Consider the following 22,971-nt stretch of genomic DNA (forward strand, 5'->3'; position numbering starts at 1 on the left):
ATGAGCTACTAAAGCCACTTTATTTGGTAGACATAAAAATCATTAAAAATAAATAAATACTTCTTACTGCCCTTAGTGAATTTCTTTCTTTTTTGTGGGGGATGGGGGCCTTCTTTTTTTGAGATAAGTTGCTGGTTTTAGAATGCCCTTATTAACATGGTGAGATTCTAAAGATTGTACTTTGTGTTCTCAGAATAGTGTTATCCCTTTTAGTAATTAGGACAGCTTAAATTGGTATTCTTATTAATCTTTTACTGTAATAACTTTCAAAGCATATTTATTTTACTTGTGAGAATATTCGGTTCCTTGGGTTTCTATTTTTAAGTGGAGTAAAAATATAAAATTTTCCTTAATCTTGATGTTAGTTTGGGTTAGCATTAGTCAGCTATACATCTTTTTTAAAAGTCTACAACTAAAGATTTTAGAAAGCATTTTGATGTTTTGGGTTTTATTCCTGGAACTAAATGAATGTTTATGGTGTTCTGTTAACATGTTATTTGAAACTGAAAAGTAGAAATGCTGTGACTTAAAACAACTTTTATAAATCAAACATTTAAAAAGATATATATATATAGATCTTGAATTTTTAAAAGAAAATTTCCTAACTTTGTCTAACATCTTTATTTCAGAACGAGAAAAAGATCACAGTTCCTCTCGTCCAAGCAGTCCGCGTCCTCAAAAAGCATCCCCAAATGGTTCCATTAGCAGTGCTGGGACCAGCAGCAGAAACAGTAGTCAGTCAAGTTCAGATGGTAGCTGTAAAACATCTGGGGAGATGGTGTTTGTATATGAAAATGCAAAAGAGGGAGCTCGGAATATAAGAACGTCAGAACGAGTGACACTAATAGTGGATAACACTAGATTTGTTGTAGACCCATCCATTTTTACTGCACAGCCAAATACAATGTTGGGCAGGTTTGTATTATTGCAGTTATTTGCATTACTAATTATAAGGTGCTTTTACCGCCATTATTTTTTCGTTTAAGTTTTACAGTAATTCTCTGTTGAAATGCAACATTTCTGTTTTACAGATGAAAGAACTGAGCTTTGGAGGCTAAATTACTTGTCCCAAGTTAATATAGCTAGAAAGTGATAGAGTAAGAACTTGAACTTGGTTTTATTTCTAGTGTTCTTTGTAGTACCAGTAGAAAATAGCAAATATATTAGTTATTGAAGTCAGGATACTAAAATGTCTTTACGTATTGAGACTGTAAGTTTAATCTAACCAGGTGAATTTAGCAATGATAATATGTTTCCTGCACTTGAGTTCCCATTGAATCACAAAATACAAACAATCAGCATTGTTTAAAGGCAGAAAAAAAAAAACCAATAGGTTGTTTAGCTGTAAAGTCAGCATGAATTGTCGGTTTGATGTAGATACTTAAAAAAAAAATAAAAAAGGAATGTCAACAAGTAGTTAGCAAAATGAAGGAAATAATTGTCATCTTCTGATTTGTGCTGGTCCAGAGTAGTAGATCTATTTAAAGTTTGCAGTTACGGGAACCACAGTCTAAGAAGGATATAGACAATAGAGACTTGATTTTTCCCCATGTCCAAACTATACCTTTTAATTGTAAAATCAGTATCTTTGGTTACACTACTATCAAGTGAAAGGGCATGTGCATGAAATAGAAATTTATATGAGATAAAAACTTGTACTTTACTAGATTGCATATGCAGTGTGTGTGTGTGTGTGTGTGTGATTTATCATTGTCTCATAATACAGAATAAATGCTGCCGTTGTGATATTGTATACATTTTTGAGTAACTAAATATTTTCCTTCAATGTTAACACTATGCTTTATATCATGAAAAAAATATCTTTGAACTATAGGCTTTTTTTGTGTTTTTAGTGTTGTAGGGGAGGATTATCGACAAATTATCAGGAATATGACTTGACACTGTTAATAATACTTTATATTTTTACATCAGATATATAGAAAGAATAAAAAGTACATATTTGAAATTTTGGCTGTTGTATTTTCTTAAAAAAAAAAAAGGTTTTTAAGTGTTCATATTGATGTGAAAAGAGTAGCTTTCCCCTTTTGTAAAAAGTTTAAATCATGACATTTGATTCCTGAAAGACTATCTTCTTTTTCTTCTTTTTCAATTAGCAAAGCCTTCTTTTTATGCCGATTGACTAAAGTGTGTCTTTGGGGATGAAAATTAATATTCATGGGAACTGTAAAAAGCAGTTGGCATTCTTTTGGAAACTTTGACATAAAAAAGCTTTGTTGTTCATAGTTTTCTGTGTTACAACGAAAGAGAAAACTATTTGAATTAGGAAACTATTAAGTAGAATACTTAATTCAACCGTACCATAGGATCTAGAGGTTCACCTTTCTTTAATCATGATTTTTATATTTTCTGGAGAGTACTAGAGTACATTTTTTATTGTTAAGGACATATTTTGGAAATTGCACTGTTGAAGGGCCAACAAACATGACTTGAAAAAAACATAAAGTCATTTGTATTTTCTTATGTAAGAGCTTTTTTTAAATTTTCTTAAACTTGCCATTGTCCTATTTCTTAATTCCTGTCTATCCCAGCATTTGATTGCTTGTTTTTCAGTTCCAGGATGCAAGTCTAATAATTTTGAGTAGGATTTGTTACATTTATAGTTAAGATTGTGAAATGTAAAACAACCTGACTTGTCCTGTATCATATCACTTTGTCTCAGGTTAGCCTGCTATTATGTGCTGCATTATGGCATTAACTGTACAATGAAAACAGCAGTTTTAAGGAAAAAGCACAGATAACATGGTTTCCCTTTTTTTTTTTCTTCCTGATAAGATTAGTATTAAAAACTCACCTTTTTCCCTTGATTAATTGATTGGTGTTGTTTTCTGAGGAGAAGTGGTAGGAAAGCTCTTTAGCTTCTGAATTTTGTTGTTTATTTTATTGTTGCTTAGAGAAAATCTATACTAGTGTTCCCTACCATCAAAAACAAAATGTTTTTAATATTCCTTCTTTTATGATGTTTGCCAGAATACATTAATGATAAAAATTCTTGACTAATTTAATGATATAATTCCTTTTTACATTTGTACATGAAATCTATTTTCCCTTTTGAAGGAAGTATTCTATTGACATATTTCTCAATTATTTACTATCATAGGATGTTTGGATCTGGCCGAGAACATAACTTTACACGACCTAATGAGAAAGGAGAGTATGAGGTGGCAGAGGGAATTGGTTCCACTGTGTTTCGAGCTATTCTGGTGAGTATTGACTTAATCATAAGACCCCTTCTTAGTAGGTACTTGGATTAGAAGCAGAATTCTATTTGAATATCTCTCTGGAGTTATTCCAGGATATTGTTTTTCCTTAAATACCATTTAATTCATCTTTATTTTATTTTGTTTATATTTTTATTTTGCAATAGGGTCTTCTTGCTCTTTCACCCAGGCTGGATGGAGTGCAGTGGCACAATCATAGCTCACTGTAGCCTCAACCTCCCGGGCTCAAACAATCCTCCTGCCACACATTCCTGAGTAGCTGGGACTACAGGCACGCACCACGATGCCTGGCTAATTCTTTTTGTTTTCCTTTTTTATAGAGACGAGGTCTCACAGTGTTACCTAGGCTGTTCTCAAACTCCAGGGCTCAAGTGATCCTCCCGCCTTGGCCTCCCAGTGCTGGGATTGCAGGCATTGAGCCACCATGCCGTGTTCTCATCTTTATTTTAGTACATACAGATAATATAATAGAAGCAAATGAATTTTATGACCTTCAGGATGATAGGATAGGGGATTATTAATCTCTTAGGTTTGCATATGCAGTTCTTTCAGGTATTTAGTAACATTTCTGGAGTCATATTTACTTCTCTTTCTCTTAAATGCAGTAAATCGATCATTTTTACTATCTGAGAATGAATATGATTACTACTTGATTCTATTATTTTATTGCACATAACTAGCAAACTTAGAAACATTAAAAGTCATCTCCAAAATGTATTTGTTAACATCTTTGGTTTTTTGTTTTTTTCCCCAGACAGGGTCTCACTCTGTTGCCAAGGCTGCAGTGCAGTAGAGTGATCACGGCTAACTGGAGCCTCGACCTTCTGGGTTTAAGTGATCATCCCACCTCAGCCTCCCTAGTAGCTGGGACTATAGGCATGTGCTACCACACCCAGCTAATTTTTTGTATTTCTAGTAGAGATGAGGTTTCACCATGTTGTCCAGGCTGATCTTGAACTCCTGAGCTCAAGCAGTCCTCTTGCCTTGGCCTCCCAAAGTGCTAGAATTACAGGTGTGAGCCACTGTGCCCAGCTGATGTCTTTGTTTTAAAATTTTTTTTGAGGTTTTAACCGGTCTTTTTTTTTTTTAATATTTTAATTTATCATACAGAGCCCCTACTTGTAATTTAAATTCAGTGATTTTGGCTCATAAGGCTGGATGCAGTGGTTCATGCCCATAATCCCAGCACGCTAAGAGACCAAGACAGGTGGATGGCTTGAGTCCAGGATTTCAAGACCAACTTGGGCAACATGGCAAAACCCCATCTCTACCAAAAGAATATATGCAAAAATTAGCTGGGCATAGTGGCACGCCTGTAGTTCCAGGTACTTGGGATGTGACGGTTACTACGGGACTGAATGAAGGGGGATGAATGCAGGGATGAAAAGAAAGACAACATAATCTGATTTAAAGAAGGGGCTGGGGGCTCCTTGTTTCTAGTGAGCAAGGACCTTGAGCTTCCACAGCCCTTTGTATTTACTGGGGACAAAGAACCGGGAGAAGGCGCTGTTGGTTAGCTGCTTGATTTATCACAGGTTCACATGATTGCTAACAGACTTCAGTTGTGCGTAGACAATCACAAGAAACACTGCATCTGGGGCGTGACTGTCCTCAGCATTACTTCTGGGCGGCAGATGCAGTTTCAGTTTGCCAGCAACCTGCTTTCATGAGAACAGTTTGCTGTTTGCTCATATAGCCTCCAGTGTATACTGAGTCGGTCACTGCCCTCATTCTTTCGGCCTCCAACACTTGGGAGGCTGAGGTGGGAAGATCTTTTGCGCCAGGAGGCGAAGGTTGCAGTGAGCTGAGATCACACCATTGCACTCCAGCCTAGATAACAAAGTGAAAACCTGTCTCAAAAAAAAAAGAAAAAAAAAGGTTTGATAGTTTGTGACAGTTTGTGCCACAGCCTGAAAATACCGTTTTCTTAAGTAGTTTGAGTGAAGGGAGGATTCTGTGATGGAAGACAGATCGGGAAAGTAGTTGATCTTGATCAGGTGAATATTCATACAAGTACCAGAAGATGTTTCACTTCCATTGAAGCAGCAACCTTAGAAATTGTGTTACTGGTTACTTTGGTTCTGAACCTCAGGAAACTTGAGACAGATCTTTTTGTTTGTTTGTTTGAGATGGAGGCTCGCTCTGTCGCCCAGGCTGGAGTGGAGTGGTGCGATCTTGGTTCACTGCAACCTCTGCCTTCTGAGCTTAAGTGATTTTCCTGCCTCAGCCCTTTGAGTAGCTAGGATTACAGGTGTGCGCCACTATGCCCAGCTAATTTTTGTATTCGTAGTAGAGACAGGGTTTTACCATGTTGGCCAGGCTGGTCTTGAACTTCTGACCTCAGGTGATCTGTTCGCCTCGGCCTCCCAAAGTTCTGAGATTATAGGTGTGAGCCATGGTGCCTGGCCGAGCCTGGTCTTAATTTTGGGGAAAAAGTGCTTTTTTAGCTGTCCATATTTCCCCTTGTGGAATTGAAAAGAATTTTTGTCACTCATCTCTGAAGTAACTTATCTGTGATTCTGGGGTCGTCCTTTAACAACCTGTTACGTAGATTTTCGAAATAATTAGTATTGCTTGTCATCATATGGAATCACCAAAGGGTAGTATTAGAAGAAGAATATCTAATGGTATGTCTTATTTTACATATTTTAATACCTGAATAGGACTATAATTCTGTACTAAAAACCTCAAATTTTGTTAAATTATCTAGGTAGTATTTAAGGTAGCATAATATATCATTCAATTTCCTTACTTTTTTAAAAAAATTTAAAACTTTATGATAGTTTTATAGAAATATAACTTGTAGAAGAAAAATACATATGCGTTGGTATAATGCCATAAAGAAGACGTGAATTAGGTAACAGGGAGCCCTACATTCAAATCTTACCTTTGCTTTTAAATAATTGTATGACAGGGTCAGTCGATGAATTCATTTGGACCTGAATTTTCCTTATAGGTAAAATGAAAAAGTAGGTGAACGGAGGTCTCATCTAAGATTAAACTTCCACATTTCAAAGATGTCAGAGTTCTCTACTGTTTCTGAAAATGTTACCAGCTCTACCTTAATAATAAGTTTTGGCTACCTTGTTCTCCAGATATTTTATGCTTTTCTTACTTTTCTTTTTCCAGGATTACTATAAAACAGGAATAATCCGTTGTCCTGATGGCATATCTATTCCTGAACTGAGAGAAGCATGTGACTATCTTTGCATCTCTTTTGAATATAGTACTATTAAATGTAGAGATCTCAGTAAGTATGATGTTTTGTGTGTAAGTGGTTTGTATAATTAGAATATATTGGAACAAAAAGCCTGAAATTAGTGCTATTTACCTAGTTAGACTTAAAGTATTATTTGAATTATGAAGCATTCTAGATTATTAATGAAAGTTTACAAAGACCTTGATAATCTCGTTGTGCAATTTTCCAAATATTTTTTTCAATTTTAATAATTTTCTTTTTTGACAAACCCAGATTTCCTCCTAGACAGTTTTCTATATTATTTATTTGTTACCAGTTTTATCTCCTAGATTTGGATCCTTGGCTTTGGTCAAGTGTGGTCATTTGGCTTCATTTCTTTGATCACATCATCCAAAAATTTATAATTTTTTGTATTACCACATATGATGATATGAGCACTATGGAAAACACAAATAATTCTCAAAAACAATACCTATCATTAAAGATCCTAGATTGAATGTCTATCCCTCATTTATGCATAGGATTAAATGACTTCATCCAAGAACTTCAAATATAGTCTCAAAGCAGTGTGTAGAATGTTGTAATCCCAACTCTGGTTTTCTTCTCTCACCATTTCTTCAGCACCCCTACTCTGATTGTTACGCCAACCCTGAGAAAAGATGTGATTATGCACAAAAAAGTCAAAATAGTGTATGAGAAGTATCAAATGTTGATATTTGATATCAATATTAAGTACCTAGATACTTAAGCCAACACTTAAGTGGTTGGAGAAGTTCAGAGGAAGGGGAAGTCATTGTGGGCTAGAGGACTGTGGAAGAGTTTAGTGGAAATAGGTAGTAAAGAATGAACTGAATGATTTAGAAAGAGTAGATAGTATTGTTTTGGGGAATTATTTGTGTCTTCCATAGTGCCCAGGATATCATCCTACATGGTAATACAAAAAATTCTAAGACCTGAGGTTTCTGGAGTAAAGATGTAGTAGGTATACAGTAGATCCAACATACAACTGTACATTTGAACAACGTTGCTGAGTTTTTGTTGTTGTTGTTGTTTTTGAGATGGAGTCTCGCTCTGTCACCCAGGCTGGAGTGCAGTGGTGCAATCTCAGCTCACTGCAAACTCCGCCTCCTGAGTTCAAGGGATTCTCCTGCCTTGAAGGGATTCACTCGCCACCACACCTGACTCATTTTTTCGTTTTAACAGAGACAGGGTTTCACTATGTTGGCCACATTGGTCTTGAACTCCTGACCTCAGATGATGCACCCGCCTCGGTCTCCGAAAGTGCTGGGATTACAGGTGTGAGCCACCATGCCTGGCCAAAATTGCTGTTTTTTCACATCTTAAAAAATGATTTTAGGGGCTGGATGCAGTGGCTCACACCTGTAATCCCAGCACTTTGGCAGGCCAAAGCAGGCGGATCATGTGAGGTCGGGAGTTCGAGACCAGCTTGACCAACATGGAGAAACCCCATCTCTACTAAAAATACAAAATTAGCCAGGCGTGGTGGCGCATGCCTGTAATTCCAGCTACTCTGGAGGCTGAGGCAGGAGAATTGCTTGAACCCGGGAGGCAGAGGTTGTGATGAGCCAAGATTGCGCCATTGCATTCCAGCCTGGGCACCAAGAGTGAAACTCCATCTCAAAAAAAAAAAAAAAAAAAAAGTTTTAGTTGAAACCATGAGCATTATAGATCTCTGATTTCAAGTTTTGTGTCTTTTCATATGACCATTTAAATTAATCTTTATATAATTTGATGTTGAATTTTGGTGACTGGCAGAGATAGGAAAAAAACTAGAATTTTTTACAGATGATGTGAATCTCTTAGTTCTGCAATCTTTTGTTGTGCATAGTTTACCTTGTCTTAATACTAAGTATCTTTTATTTATACTTAATACTAAGTATCTTTTATGTAAAATATGTGTAATATGATTATCCTAGACTTTTAGCTTTTCAGTAATATTTGTAGTTGTTTTTAGATTACTTGTAATATATGTTACTAAAAATTTAGAGATTCCCAAAGATGTTTATAAAAAAACTATATAGAATTTGAAGAGATGGATATGATCTTTTAAAAATGATCCAAAAGTAAATTTTTTTTTCTTGCTAATATATGCCCTTGCTGAATATTTGGAATGACACTTTGCACTAAAATATCTGGGCTTATGTCTTAATTTAAGAAGAAATTATACAATTTGCTCGCATGTTCTCTCTCTCTGGTTGAGGCACTCTTTTTCAGTTTGTGGCATTAAACTAGTTTGGACTTGAGGGCAGAGACTATATCTTTTTGACTTTGTGTCTATGGTGTGTAGCACATCCTAAGGACTCAACAGAATGTTTGCTGAATTAACAAATTATTGTATTCTCTTGTGTGTTTTTAGGACCCTCTTCCACTGGTTGTCCTCTCTGGTATCATCAGTCTTTCCCTTTCTCTGTGTAGTAAACCTCAGGCTCAAACATACTCAAATCTGACTTATGTCTATTCTAGATGTTCAAAAACATTCTCATTAAAAATAACTCGAACTTTTCATTGGAATCCTTTGAAGTTAACTTTTCAGAAGAATTAACATATAGCTCCAAATGCTGTCTTCCCATTTATTCACACTTTTGTGTCTTTAAGTAGAGTTTTATCATTTTCTTCATATAGCGTGCTCTGGTCTTGTTAATATTTTGTGTTTTTATTATTGCTGTGTGTAGAATATGTTTAACTTTTCAAACTGCTGACTTATAATAAAGTTACTGAATTTTGTACATGTAGCCACCTCATAGAACCCTGTTTGTTTCTAATGATTTTTTACTTGATCTTCCTATATGCCTCATAGTTAATTGACTGTGTTACAAATAACACTTTTTATGTCTTTTTTTTGTCTTGTCAAATTGGCTAGAAGATTTTGAACAATGTTAAGTTTAATGGGAATTCTGGCATCTCTGTCTTTAAAGGCATTTCCCTGGACGTGGGGCTAATGTCTATATTCCCAGCACTTCGAGAGGCTGAGGTGGGGAGGAGCACTTGAGCCCAGGGGTTCAAAATCATCATAGGCAACATAGTGAGACCCTCTCTCAAGAAAAATAAAGTCATTTCTTTTAGGCGTAATTATAATGTTACTCATTTTTTTCTTGACTCTCCCTTCCTTTGGCTTTTTGGCATCCTTCTTCCTGATCCTTGGAATGTGGTTGTTCTCCTCTGTTAGCTACTTTCTCTCTCACAGAATCTGCACGTATTCTAAGTGGTGCTATTCATCACTGTGGTGTCGAATATTATCTTTATACTGGGGATTTCGACCTTTTATCTTTAATTTCTAAGTGTCAGGTTTAATTTTTTTTAATTTTTATTTCAATTGTTTTTGGGATAGAGGTGGTTTTGGGTTACATGGATAAGTTTTTAGTGGTTATTTCTGAGATTTTGGTGCACTCATCACCCGGACAGCGTACACTGTACTCAGTATGTAGTCTTTTATCCCTCACTTCCTCCCAGCCTTCCCCACCGACTTCCCAGAGTCCACTATATCATTCTTGTGCCTCTGCGTCCTGATCAACTATTCATTTCTAGTTTACCATTTAACTTGTCCTTTTGTCCCCTCTTCCTTCTTAATCAAGCTTTTTATGAGTTTCATGCGTATAGTACCTATAGTAATGAACAAAGACAGACATTGTCCCTGCCTTTATGGAGTTTATAGTCTAGTTGGGAAGACAGACATTTAACAAGTAATAAAAGCTGTGAAAAATGCAGTGAAGAAATGAGATATTATTAGAAGTGTATGACAAAGGGTCTGTGGAGAATCATTATCTAAGTGCCATTAAAGCTGAAACCTGAAGGAGTGGCAAAGAGTGGGGGAAAGCTGACCATACAAGCAGTAGAAATGATATGTGCAGAGGTTTAAGTAGTAAGGAATATGACATATTTAGGGAACTCAAAAAAAGGCACGTGTGGCTAGAGCAGAGGGATGGAGTATGAGTGGTGAGGAATAAGGCCTGAGAGGTAAAGAGGAAACAAAATTTATTAATTGAACAAATATTTAATGGCTCTACTCTGTACTAAGCACTGTTCTAAGTTTTGGGGATTCAGCATGAACAAACCAGGCAAAACTTTCTGTTCTAATGGAACATACACTCTATTGGGAAAAACATGTGATAAACAAAGTAAATAAATCATATATGGTATGTTAGTGATAAGTGCCAAGGAGAAAAAAGTGGAGAAGTTACTTAGAGGAGCCAGAGAAACTTTCATTGGAAATAAAAATTTAAATTCCAAGCAGGGGTTGCTAGTGAATGCACACAATGAAGGAGTTTGTCTCGTATATTTGAGAGCAGCAGAGAGGCCAGGATAGTTGGAGTGGAGTGAGTGAGAGTGTCAGTAATATGAGATGTGGTCAGAGAGGTAACAAAGCACCTAGGTCAAATAAGGCCTTTATGTTTTGGCTTTTACTCTGAGTGAGATTGGAAGATATGGGAGAGGTTTGAACAAAAGAGTGATATGATCTGTAAGACTGTCACATTGTACTATTTCATGGGAGCCCTGTTCACACAGAAGTCCATGTAGAGTTGTTAAGTGTTATAATCCTGACCTGACTTAAGGTTTAAAAGAATCACTTCTGCAAATTTTTGCAATCTACTCATCTGACAAAGGGCTAATATCCAGAACCTACAAAGAACTCAAACAAATTTACAAGAAAAAAACAACCCCATCAAAAAGTGGGCAAAGGATATGAACAGACATTTCTCAAAAGAAGACATTCATACAGCCAACAGACACATGAAAAAATGCTCATCATCACTGGCCATCAGAGAAATGCAAATCAAAACCACAATGAGATACCATATCACACCAGTTAGAATGGCAATCATTCAAAAGTCAGGAAACAACAGGTGCTAGAGAGGATGTGGAGAAATAGGAACGCTTTTACACTGTTGGTGGGATTGTAAACTAGTTCAACCATTATGGAAAACAGTATGGCGATTCCTCAAGGATCTAGAACTAGATGTACCATATGACCCAGCCATCCCATTACTGGGTATATACCCAAAGGATTATAAATCATGCTGCTATAAAGACACATGCACACGTATGTTTATTGCGGCACTATTCACAATAGCGAAGACTTGGAATCAACCCAAATGTCCATCAGTGACAGACTGGATTAAGAAAATGTGGCACATATACACCATGGAATACTATGCAACCATAAAAAAGATGAGTTTGTGTCCTTTGTTAGGGACATGGATGCAGCTGGAAACCATCATTCTTAGCAAACTATCACAAGAACAGAAAACCAAACACCGCATGTTCTCACTCATAGGTGGGAACTGAACAATGAGATCACTTGGACTCGGGAAGGGGAACATCACACACCGGGGCCTATCATGGGGAGGGGGGAAGGGGGAGGGATTGCATTGGGAGTTATACCTGATGTAAATGATGAGTTGATGGGTGCTGACGAGTTGATGGGTGCAGCACAGCAACATGGCACAAATATACATATGTAACAAACCTGCACGTTATGCACATGTACCCTAGAACTTAAAGTATTATAAAAAAAAAAAAAAAAAAAAGAATCACTTCTGGCTGTTGTGTTAAAAATGGACCAAAAGGGGAATAGTGCTAGAAGCAAAGAGATCAGTTAGGAAACCATGATCAAAGTCCAGGTATGAGATGGTAGGGGCTTGGATTAGAGTGGAAACAGTAAGAACTAGTCAGATTCTGGGTATATTTGATGTTCAGGTTACCAGGATTTCGTCTTCAACTGAATGTGGAGTGGAAAGGAGAGGAGAGCTTTAACTGGAAGTTTGAGGTTGCCATTAATTGAGATGGGGGAGACTTCATGAGGAGCAAAAATCTAAAAGCTTGATTTTGAACATGTTAAGTTTGAAATACCTGTTAGATATCCAAGTAGAACTGTTAAGTGGAGCATTGGGTATACATGTCTAAAGTTCAGCAGAGAAATGTGGGCTAGATGTAAGTGGGAGTCATCAGTATATGGATAATTAAAGAAAATGTATTAAAGGATTGATTCTACACTCTGATCTGTAACATTCTTTTTCACATAGCAGGGCTTTATGTACCAAGTTGAGGATTTGAGACTTATTTTGAGGATAGTATAAGTCATGAGAGGGTTAGACTAGCAGAGACAATTAGATTTGGCTGCTGTGGGGAAAATGAAATGCAGAGAGGCAAAAGCAGATGTTGGGGGAATGTAATCAGAAAGATTTTGTAGTAGTTTGGGTGAGAGTTAATGATGAACAGAACCAGAATGGAGGCAAGGGGATGGAATATGTTGGGTTAACTATTGCTGTGTAATAAACCACCTCAAGTTTAGCATAAACTATAACCATTTTATTACTCTCATTTGTTCCATGGGTCAGGAATTTATACAGGGCACAGCAGAGGTGGCTTATGGCTGTATCACAATATCTGAGGCCTCATCTGTGAAGAATTGATGGGCTGGGGTGGCTCACAAGGCTGGAGGCTTTATTCACATGTCTGGTGCCAGGACTGGGATGACTCAAAGGCTGGACTCAGCTAGGAATGTCAAACAGAATACCTATGTGTAGTCTCTCCATATGACTTGGGCTTCTCAAATCCTGTAGGTTGCATTCAGAAAGGAAGAATTTGAAGAACAAGCATTCCAGAGAAACCAAGGCAGAAATTGAAAGGCTTCTTCTGACTTAGCCTCCAAAGTCATGTGCTGTCCCCTCAGCCATGCTCCTCTGGTTACAAACAAGTTTGTATTACCAGTCTAATTAAAGGGGAGGGGAACTAAATTCCACTTTTTGGGAAGAGATGTCAAGGTCACCTTGCAGAGAAGTATGTGGCTTAGGAGATTTTGCAGCTATCTTTGGTAAATATCTGCCAAAAGAAGGAAATAACACAATTCAAGTATGTTTAAGAAGACTTGGGGAATTATTTGAATTAGGAGGTAAAGGAGAAATCCAGGATTTATTCATTTAGTATACTAATATTTAAGTTCCCATTTTATGCCCAGCACTGTACTGAGATGGTTCTGAAAACTTGGGTGGATAGTGATGCCATTTACTGATTTGAAAAATACTGTGGAGAGAGACAGAGATGGTAAGTTAAATTTTGGATGTATTGAGTTTAGGGTACCTCTGAGGTTACATCCAAGTGGAAATTTCCAGAAAGCAGCTGAATAAAATGCATCTCGAATACAGAAGACTAAATTAGTAGAAATAAATTTGGGAATTATCAGCATAGGATAAAAGAAGAAAAGAACTTAAAATTGTCCTGAGAAATACCAGTATTTAATGAACAGCTGGAGAAGGAAGAGTTGGCAAAGGTTACTGAGGAAGAATAGCCAGGAGGAGGGAAAAAAAACAGGGATAATGGTATCAGAGATTCTTAGGGGTGAGTATGTTTCAAGAAAGAGTGGTCCAGTGTAGGAGATTTAACTGAGAGGTCACATAGGATCAGGACCAAAGATGATTATTGTCTTTGACAATATAAAGGCCATTTGGAGACCATAGCAAGACATTTCTGTAGTATAGTGAGAGTAGAAGCCAGATTGGAATTGGTTCAGAAGCTGGGGAGAGAGAAGGTGTTGAAATATAGGTATTTGTCTATAAAGATAACTTTTTAAAATGACAATGGGAAATAGCCAGCCTGGAGAGAGGATGGCTAAGTAATAGTAATATAGATTATTTAATTATCTAATCAATTATAATAATTATATAGTATTTATTATATAATTATGGAGACATTTTGTAGGGAGGAAAAGCTCTCCCTTGGGAGACTGTAGGTTTGAGTTCTAGTGTACTCCTTCATCCCGTCTCCAGTTCTCCAGTTTTTACAACACACACACACACACATTCTCTCTCTCACACACACACACACACTCTCATGTGTTGCCATGGTTGCTTCTCTGACTTTGCTCTCCATGCTGATGCAGTAGCAGTAGTTCTTGAGATGTTGGCATCTTCAATAGGGAGATAGGACGTTGCCAATCAATAGGAATAAAAGAAAAAAGCAGTGCAGGTGAGTTAGTGGCTGTGCATTTAGGAAATTGAAGTTGTTCATTATGTCTGTGCTTAAGGAGGTTGAAGTCTTATCTTTCAGCTCTCTCACTTCTAGTATCAAGTTTGCTGTGGAATTCCTGCATCATGTTGTATTTTGCTTGACCTTTTGCTTGCCTTATTCTAAAGACTGTTGACCCTTTTCACCTCACCTCTCAACTTGCACTGAAATATTAAATTGGTTTGCAACTTTCTGAGAAGCAGAGCATGCAGGAAATGGAATATAAGAACTATTTCAGTTTATGTGGATAACCTGAAAAGTATCTTTAAGATATACCTTAAGACATACTGCGTATACTGATGGAAGATAATATGGTATAGTGAAAAATATGCTAGGCTAGGGATAGGGTTTTAATTCTGACTTTGCAAATTAGTTTTGTAATATTAGGCAAGTTATTTCATGATGTGTAAAATGACGGGGCCTATGTAGGATGCCTTTAATTGGCCTTTCTTATTATAAGATTCTGTATTTCTAAAAGAAGTCTTTTTAGGAAAAGTTTTGGTAAGATATTTTTGTGGATTTCATTTCAGGTGCCCTAATGCATGAGTTATCAAATGATGGTGCTCGTAGACAATTTGAATTTTATTTGGAAGAAATGATCCTCCCTCTCATGGTAGCTAGTGCCCAGAGTGGGGAACGGGAATGTCATATAGTGGTGCTTACAGATGATGATGTGGTTGATTGGGATGAAGAATATCCACCACAGATGGGAGAAGAATATTCACAAAGTAAGTATTCTGGCATGTTTTCTTTCTCCTGAATCATCACAAATTATTTCTTGTGTGTGTAAAGAAAGAGCTCTTCTCATAGACCAGCAAACTATAGCCTGGGGGTCAATCCAACCCATCACCTATTTTTATAAATTAAGTTTTGTGTATTGCCTATGGCTGCTTTCATGCTACAGTGGCAGAGTTGAGTAGTTGCAGCAGAAACTGCATGGCTCGCAATGCCCAAAGTATGTCCCTGTGCAGAAGAATATGCCCCACCCATGCCATACACACATAGTTATTTGTTGACTCTCTGGAACTTGATAGATTTTTTTTCTTTGTATTTAAAAGCATTCAGGAGAACTAGTTCCTTTATAAAAATAGCTTTTTAAAAAATGAGTTTTTGTTTTTATATACATTTAGAAGCTTTAACTCATTGATTTTGAGGATAACTTGAAGTTCTAAGGTACCCTTTTTAAAAATATCATATATGTTCATCAAGGATACAGTGACCCTTCATAAGCCTTTGTACTATAGTTCTTTTGGGTATTTCTGACCAAAATGGCCTGTCTTGAGCAACAATCACTAACATTTTTTCTTATTTTTTTGTTATTTTTCTTGATGAGCCCAATATTAGTATTTTTGACCAGTTTAATAAATAAGGAAGAATTGAAAGAATGACTCAAGGAATTGAATAAAATAGCCTAGCATCTTCTTCTGTACTATATAGTCTGTTGTCTTGGTAAGGATTAGGGTTTAATATAGAAAGTACCAAAACATTTTGTCTCTGATTTTTCCATTTTACATATGCTTTTCTAAAATCAAAACAAAGCAGACTCCAGATGGCATTCTTTTTTACTTCTAAAGGAGATTTTTGAAAGATTATTTTAACACAAGTTATGGTAGCACTTTTCAGAGTTTGCACTGAGGTATTTCTTTTGCATGATGTACTTAAATGAGTGTTGTGATTCCTTTGTGGATAGTTGTCGTAATAGACATTTCTGTTGCTATTTCCTCAGTTCTAGGCTCTTTGCTGACAATGTTTTTCTATAATATGTGGAATAAAAAGTTGAACAAACCCCAAGAAAAATGAAAGGTTGTCAAAAATAAAAGAGGTATACTAAATTATTTTCTGTTAAGGAAAAGGAATGAACAAGCTTATAACTTATATTTTACTTTTCAAAAGGTTTGACCCCAAGAAAGTACAGCCAACCATAGAACATAGAAATGATATGATGGTGACAAAGGAATTATAATAAACCTGGTGTTTTCTTTTCCATTGTTGAACTTTTCACTTCAATATTTTTTTATTTTCTTGTTTTTTATCTTAAAGCTTAAAAGGCCTGAAAACATTTTTACTTAGTTGTCTAAATATGTATTATTTTGTATCAAGATGATCCAATATAAAGAAGATTCATTTGAGGAGCTAGAGATAGCCTTTTGGCCTGATTTTTCCACATGTGACTTTATGACATATATTGTCTTTTCTAAGATCTAAAATAATCTTTTTCTTAAAATACCAGTAAATCTTAAGGATGTAGTAATAATCACAAATTTACCCCATGAGTAGAGTTTATATACGTATTTTCCTTTTATTGGCTCTTAAACCAGCATGTTTGGTTTGTGAGTGTGTTTTTCTTTTTTTGAAAAAACCTTTGCAGTTCACCTTTTAAGGGAGATAACTCAACCTGAAAGAGAGAAGGCGAGGAATGTCCATCAGTCTAACTCCCTGAAGTTCTCAGCACATTTGGAAGACTCAACATGTTGTCAGTGGAATGTCTGTCCTTTGCAAAGCCAGTTTGCTCTAAACAGACTAACCTGGGCAGAACTTGCTCGAATCTGCCATTTTTAACATCAGTATTAAATGGGGCTGTTCGCCTGAATGGAAAACAGTTTGTGGGGAGGGTCTTTGCCTTTTGGGAAATTATTAATAGTTGCTCAATCCATGAAATGTAAAATGTATCTGTTTTGTACTCTTTGACAAGGCAGTTTTTCCCCCTCTAGACTAGGCCTTGTAGACTTCTTAGCAAAGTCCTTTACTTTGCTTGATAATGATGCGATATTGATATCTTCTTTGGATTATCTTATTTAAAACTTGGGGCAGATCCCATTCCAATAAATGTGTAGGTGATGTATCTTTCAGAAGGAGATTCTTCCTGTGGATTGGGTTTTCTGATTGGTTGTCAAAGCTTTTCTTGTTTCCACTTAAGTAGACATTTGCTTCTACATTAACTATACTGAATACTGCCCTGTCATGTTGGCTAGTCATCCTTTGGCATTACTGCATCCATTATTTGGGCTTTTAGAACTGTTAGGCCCCTTTGATGAGCAAGATAAATTTAAGTTCATCTCTAAATCCTTTAATTTTAATACAATAACATTTTTGTCTTTTTGTTTCTAGTTATTTATAGCACAAAATTATATAGATTTTTCAAGTATATTGAAAACAGAGATGTGGCCAAGTCAGTTTTGAAGGAGAGGGGTCTTAAGAAGATTAGATTGGGAATAGAAGGTAAGACATTTTCATTATTTTCTATTAATTTTCTTTTGAAAACAAAAAGGTTAAAAACAATTGGATCTTATTTAGAATACAGTTGGAATACTTTGAGAAAAACTCTGACAAATGATTAGCACATGCTTATGCAGTAGACCTATAAATAACAAAAATAAACTGCACTTAGAAGACAGATAAAAGGCCATTAGAAATTGTTATTCCATAAGATTCTCTAGTGATAGAGATATGTATTTGTCTTTTTCTGCCCTAGTTTGCCCTAATTCATTTTTGACAAAGCCCATGTGGTGTGTGTAGACATGAATATATGTACATTCCCATAGGATTGGCAGGACTCTTTGCATAGTTGTGGTCATTGAAGCTCAATAGAATTAAAAATTACTTCCTGAAAATTCATGTAACAGCAGCACTACTAATAGCTTACTTAGGTCTTAAAAGTATAATAATAGCTTATTTTCAAGGTAAAAACAAATTATGAAATTTCTTTCATCTTATGTAAATGCATAGAGTTTTAGATAGCTTACTTTATGAATTAAAAGAATTTTTCTGCAATGTTTTATCAGATGCCTCTTTTATTTTAAAATACGCTTAAGAAGAACAAAGTGTCTTAATTGATATAGCATGACAATGTAAAGAGTAAAGGCTCTGGAGCCAGATTACTTATGTTCAAATCCTGTGACTTAATAGCTGTGTGACCTTGGCCAAGGCACTTAAAAATTCTGTGCCTCAGTTTCTTTCCTCTAAAATGAGAGCATTAATGAGTACTTTATAAGGTTTTCGTAAGGATAGAATGAATTAATACGTGAAAAACACTTAAAACACTGCCTAGTACATAGTAAATTCGCAGTATATGTTTGTGATGGTGATAATGAAGATAATAGTGTTGATCATTGACCTACCTGGTTGAACTGCTGGAGAATAGTAATGGGCTGCTGAGATACATAGGAAGAATAACCAGAAACAGGATTTTTGTGTGGGAAGGGCCAGAGACTTTGGGCTTAAAAAGCAGTGGAATTGCTGATATATGAAGCATTGGTCTAGTGCCCTAGTCCATTACTTTGTAAACAGTGAGATTTAGCTACTTGGTCTTAGAGCTAGAGAGAAGGCACTGGGAGCTACTTTAGATTGGGAGGACAGGGAAGGCCTCTGAGGAGAGGACACTGAAGGGGAGGCCTGGTGACAAAAATGGCTCTAGAAGGAGAAAATAGCAAGTGCAAAAGTGTTGAGGTAGTAATGAGCTTACTATATTTGTGGTACAGAAAACATACATATGTCTGGTATAATAAATGAGGAGGAGATTTGAAGAGATATAGTTGGTCTGAGAATTAGTAGAAGAGATAAAGTAGGATCAGAAGATGCAGGGTCTTATAGGCCATGGTAAGGAGTATACTGACCAAGTGTCTTAAGGTAAGTCCCTCAGCCTTTCTGAGCATCAGTTTCCTTTATCTTGGTAGTGAGTATAATACTCTGTATATCTTAGAGGATAGTTGTGATAATCAAATATTATTTACTAGAAATTCCTTCTTTCCCACTCTACTTCCTCTTTCTTTTCATGGCAACTATTATTCATCCTTCAAATCCTCTGAAACCTTCTTGGAATTTCTGTGAAATTGTTCCTAAGAATAGTTTGCTATAATATACTCGGTTCAGTCATAGACTGTGAGCTCCTTGAGAGAAGTCAAGTTGCATATTGTATACCTAACATGTGGCCTCGTTCCTAGGTATAGGTGGTTCTCAAATAGTAAATAAAAGATTTATGGAAAAGCTATATGTAAATTAGTTACTGAAAGTGAGGACTTCTTTCTCTGTCACAGGGAGAAAATAGCAGTGCTCTAAAGCATTGAGCCATAACTCTTAAATGAATTTTCATATAATTGTAAGGACCTAGTAACAAGTACTATTTACTATTAACCTCATATAAAATTCATTTAAAATAGTACACTATATGTGTGTGTATATATTATGTAACATATATATCTGTGTATATATATATCTGATATATATGATATTTCACTCCTTAATATTTTAATATGCAGCTCTAAAAAATATTTTAACATACCCTACAAAATTAAGAATACTTTATTTGAATCAATCCACATTAAAATTTCTCAGTAGTCTCCCCAAATTTCCTTTTAGCTGTTTTCTCTAAACCAAGATTCAGTCTAGGACCACATCTTATAACTAACTGCTTGTTTTGTCAAATTTCTCAATCTAGAGTAGTTATTTATGATATTGTCCTATTGAAGAGTCTGGGTCAGTTGTCTTGTAGAAGGTCCCACTTCTGGATTTGCCCTATTATTTCCTTGGTATGTCCTTCAGTTTAGTAATTTCTGTGAACTGTAAGTTAGATTAAAGGCTTAGTCCGTGTATTAGTCCTTTTTCTCACTGCTATAAAGAACTATCTGAAAGTGGGTCATTATGAAGAAAAGAGGTTTATTTGATGCACACTTCTGCAGGCTTACCAGGAAGCATGACTGGGAGGCCTCAGGAAACTTACAATCATGGCAGAAGGCGAAAAGGAAGCAAGGACCTTCTTCACATGGTGGCAGGAGAGAGTGAAGAGGGAACTGCCACATACTTTTAAACCATCAGATCTCATGAGAACTCACTATCACAAGAACAGCAGGGTGGAAACTGCTGCCATGGTTCAAACACCTCCCACTAGGCCCTTCTCCTGACACGTTGGGATTACAATTTGTAATGAGATTTGGGTGGGAACACAGAGCCAAACCTATCTGTGGGTGACAACCTGATCTCTCTATTATAAGATTAAGCTGTTCCTTTGTGCGGTATTTTGACACTAAGAATGTTCAGCTCCCTGCTAATCATTACCTAAAGGTTTTAAATACTAGTTGATAATTTTTGCCTGAATTTGTAATTTCATTAAAGATTGCAAAATGATAATTTTCTAATTTATCATTCCTTTTACATTTATCAGCTGGTATTTTGTAAAACGGAGCTTTCCTCTACCTAATGGGGTTATTTGGTTAGCTATCACTGTCTCTGTTTTTAAAGAGAAAGAAGCTAAAGCTTAAAAGGTTAAATACTTATTGAAGTTTTTTTGGGAATAAATAGCAGAGCCAGGTCTTGAATCCAAGTCTCTGTGATTTGAGTCTGTGAGTGGTTTTGAAATATTATTTTAAGTGGAAATTTTTAAAATTTAAAATTTTAAATTATTTGCCTGTGTACTACAATCTGTGATATTGGGCTTGACTTTGGCAGGACGGTAACTAACCAGGCTCTTCTATTCTTTTTTTCAATAACTGCTTCTATGTACTGAAGCACTCTTTCCTTTCTCAACTAATATGTACACCAATAACCGTATTTTCTCATCAAGTCTATTCCTTTTTCCTCTTGAAAAAATAAGTAGAATAGTCATAACCCCGGCAGAAGTGTTGAGACTTTCTTGGGATGAAAGAAAAAAAAATGAGATTTCCAAGGTAGCCATTTTGTTACTATCCTCCCCCACCATTGCTGTGCCCCGGCCATACCAATCCCAAGTCCCTTAAAAGTAGTTTATTAGAATATTAAATGTGTTGACTTTTATGGGAGCTAGATTGGGTTGGTGTACAAGAGACATGAGGAGGACCAGAGAGAACTTGGATGTGTGAGAAAAGATGATGAAATATAAGGCCGGAAGTATTCAAAAAATAATTTTAGTTCTGTGGTCCCATATTCATATTGAGAGACTGCTATAGTCAGGCCTCTTCTACTTAATTTTAAGCAGGCTTTTTGGGTTTATTGGTGTTGTTAAACACAAACGTGTCATGGGAAAGCACAAATAATTCTTACCTAAATCATTCTTCACACCACAATTCCACCAAAAGGCACGTCTTTGGAGTTTTTCCATTTTGTTTCACTTATCCTTTAATGGAACAGCATCTCTCAACCTCCTAGGGCTGGGTTCTTAAGGCAGTTTAGGATTACTGCTACCCCATCTAGCAGACCATATTGGATGTGGCCTTACTCCCATCATTAGTCCTTGTTCTGAACTCAGTGGAAAGCTCTCTTCTATCAGAGTAATTGGCCGAGACTTAGAAAAGAACCAGAAGTTTAAGATTACAAACTCTAAAATAATTGTGGAATTACAGTTCCCATAGAATACAGGAAATGCGAGACTAAGTAATGAAGTCTTTAATTGGATGGGATTGTGAATTATTCTACCCTCCACATCCTGGGCAGGAATGGCAAGACAGTAGGACTGGCTCTTATCCCTGAAAGTTCACCTATATACAGAACCTCTGATTTCCCAATTCCATGTTTCTGGAACTGCATACAAAATTTTGTTCTCTGCAAGATTTAAACAAACTAAGCTTAAAAAAATCTGAGCTTCTCTTTTAATAAAGAGTATAATTTACTCTTATTAAAGAGTAGAATCTACTCATGGCTGTCCTCCATTTGACCATAATCTGTCTTCTAATGTTACCTCCAGCTGTTTCCCAGTACACTTTTTGTTCCAGTCATACATGTGTTAGGGTCTCCTAAACCATCTTCTGTGTTCCTGCCTCTGTAGCTTACCTGATGCCATTCTCTCCTTAGAATGATACTCTCTCTGCCTACCTTGTGCTCCCCTTGTTCTTGCCCATCCCAGTCTTGCTCATCCATTAAGATTAAGGAAGGCCTTCAAGAAGCTTTTTCTATTTTAGTCCATTGGAATCTCATTCATCTTCTGAATTCTTTACGCTTCCACTATTGCTCTAACACTTTATCTTATGTACATATATTTTGTTTGGAATATTCTTTGACTTTATGAACAATTTAATCACTCTCAGCAGACCATAAACACCTTTAAGGTAGCACTCTGGCATTACAATTCTGTGATGCAGTAACTGCTAAACCCTTAACTGTTGACTGAATAGGTTGGTAAATCTGCAAGTCAGGGGCAGGCTCTATCTATCTATCTATCTGTCTATCTATTTATCTATCTATCTATCTATCATCTATCTATCTTATCTATCAGAAGGAGTCTCGCTCTGTCACCAGGCTGGAATGCAGTAGTGCAACCTCGGCTCTCTGCAGCCTCTGCCTCCTGGGTTCAAGTGATTCTCCTGCCTCAGCCTCCTGAGTAGCTGGGACTACAGGCGCACGCCACCACACCCAGCTAATTTTTATATTTTTAGTAGAGATGGGGTTCACCATGTTGGCCAGGATGGACTCGATCTCTTGACTTCATGATCCGCCTGCCTTGGCCTCCCAAAGAGCTTTTACTTTATTTTTAAAGGAAAAAATGTTCTGAGTAAGATGGATATTGGAAGAGGTTATTACTTGTAACTGGCATGTCCTGGTAGTTCA

The 22,971-nt window shown here is 36.4% G+C and overlaps 1 protein-coding gene across 13 annotated transcripts in view; it reads left to right on the forward strand.

Moving 5' to 3' along the window:
• BTBD10 (BTB domain containing 10) overlaps nucleotides 1-22,971 on the forward strand; it is a 77,869-nt gene that overhangs the window by 51,281 nt on the left and 3,617 nt on the right. For all 13 annotated transcript variants that reach the window (XM_028832564.2, XM_077960463.1, XM_077960465.1 and 10 more), the window contains 5 exons: nucleotides 630-915; nucleotides 3,119-3,221; nucleotides 6,369-6,489; nucleotides 14,991-15,188; nucleotides 17,569-17,679. In XM_028832564.2, the coding sequence (XP_028688397.2) occupies nucleotides 630-915; nucleotides 3,119-3,221; nucleotides 6,369-6,489; nucleotides 14,991-15,188; nucleotides 17,569-17,679 (819 nt within the window). The remainder of the gene's footprint in view (nucleotides 1-629; nucleotides 916-3,118; nucleotides 3,222-6,368; nucleotides 6,490-14,990; nucleotides 15,189-17,568; nucleotides 17,680-22,971) is intronic.

The sequence above is a fragment of the Macaca mulatta genome, chromosome 14 (genome assembly GCF_049350105.2).
Source record: "Macaca mulatta isolate MMU2019108-1 chromosome 14, T2T-MMU8v2.0, whole genome shotgun sequence".
NCBI classification, from domain to species: domain Eukaryota; kingdom Metazoa; phylum Chordata; class Mammalia; order Primates; family Cercopithecidae; genus Macaca; species Macaca mulatta.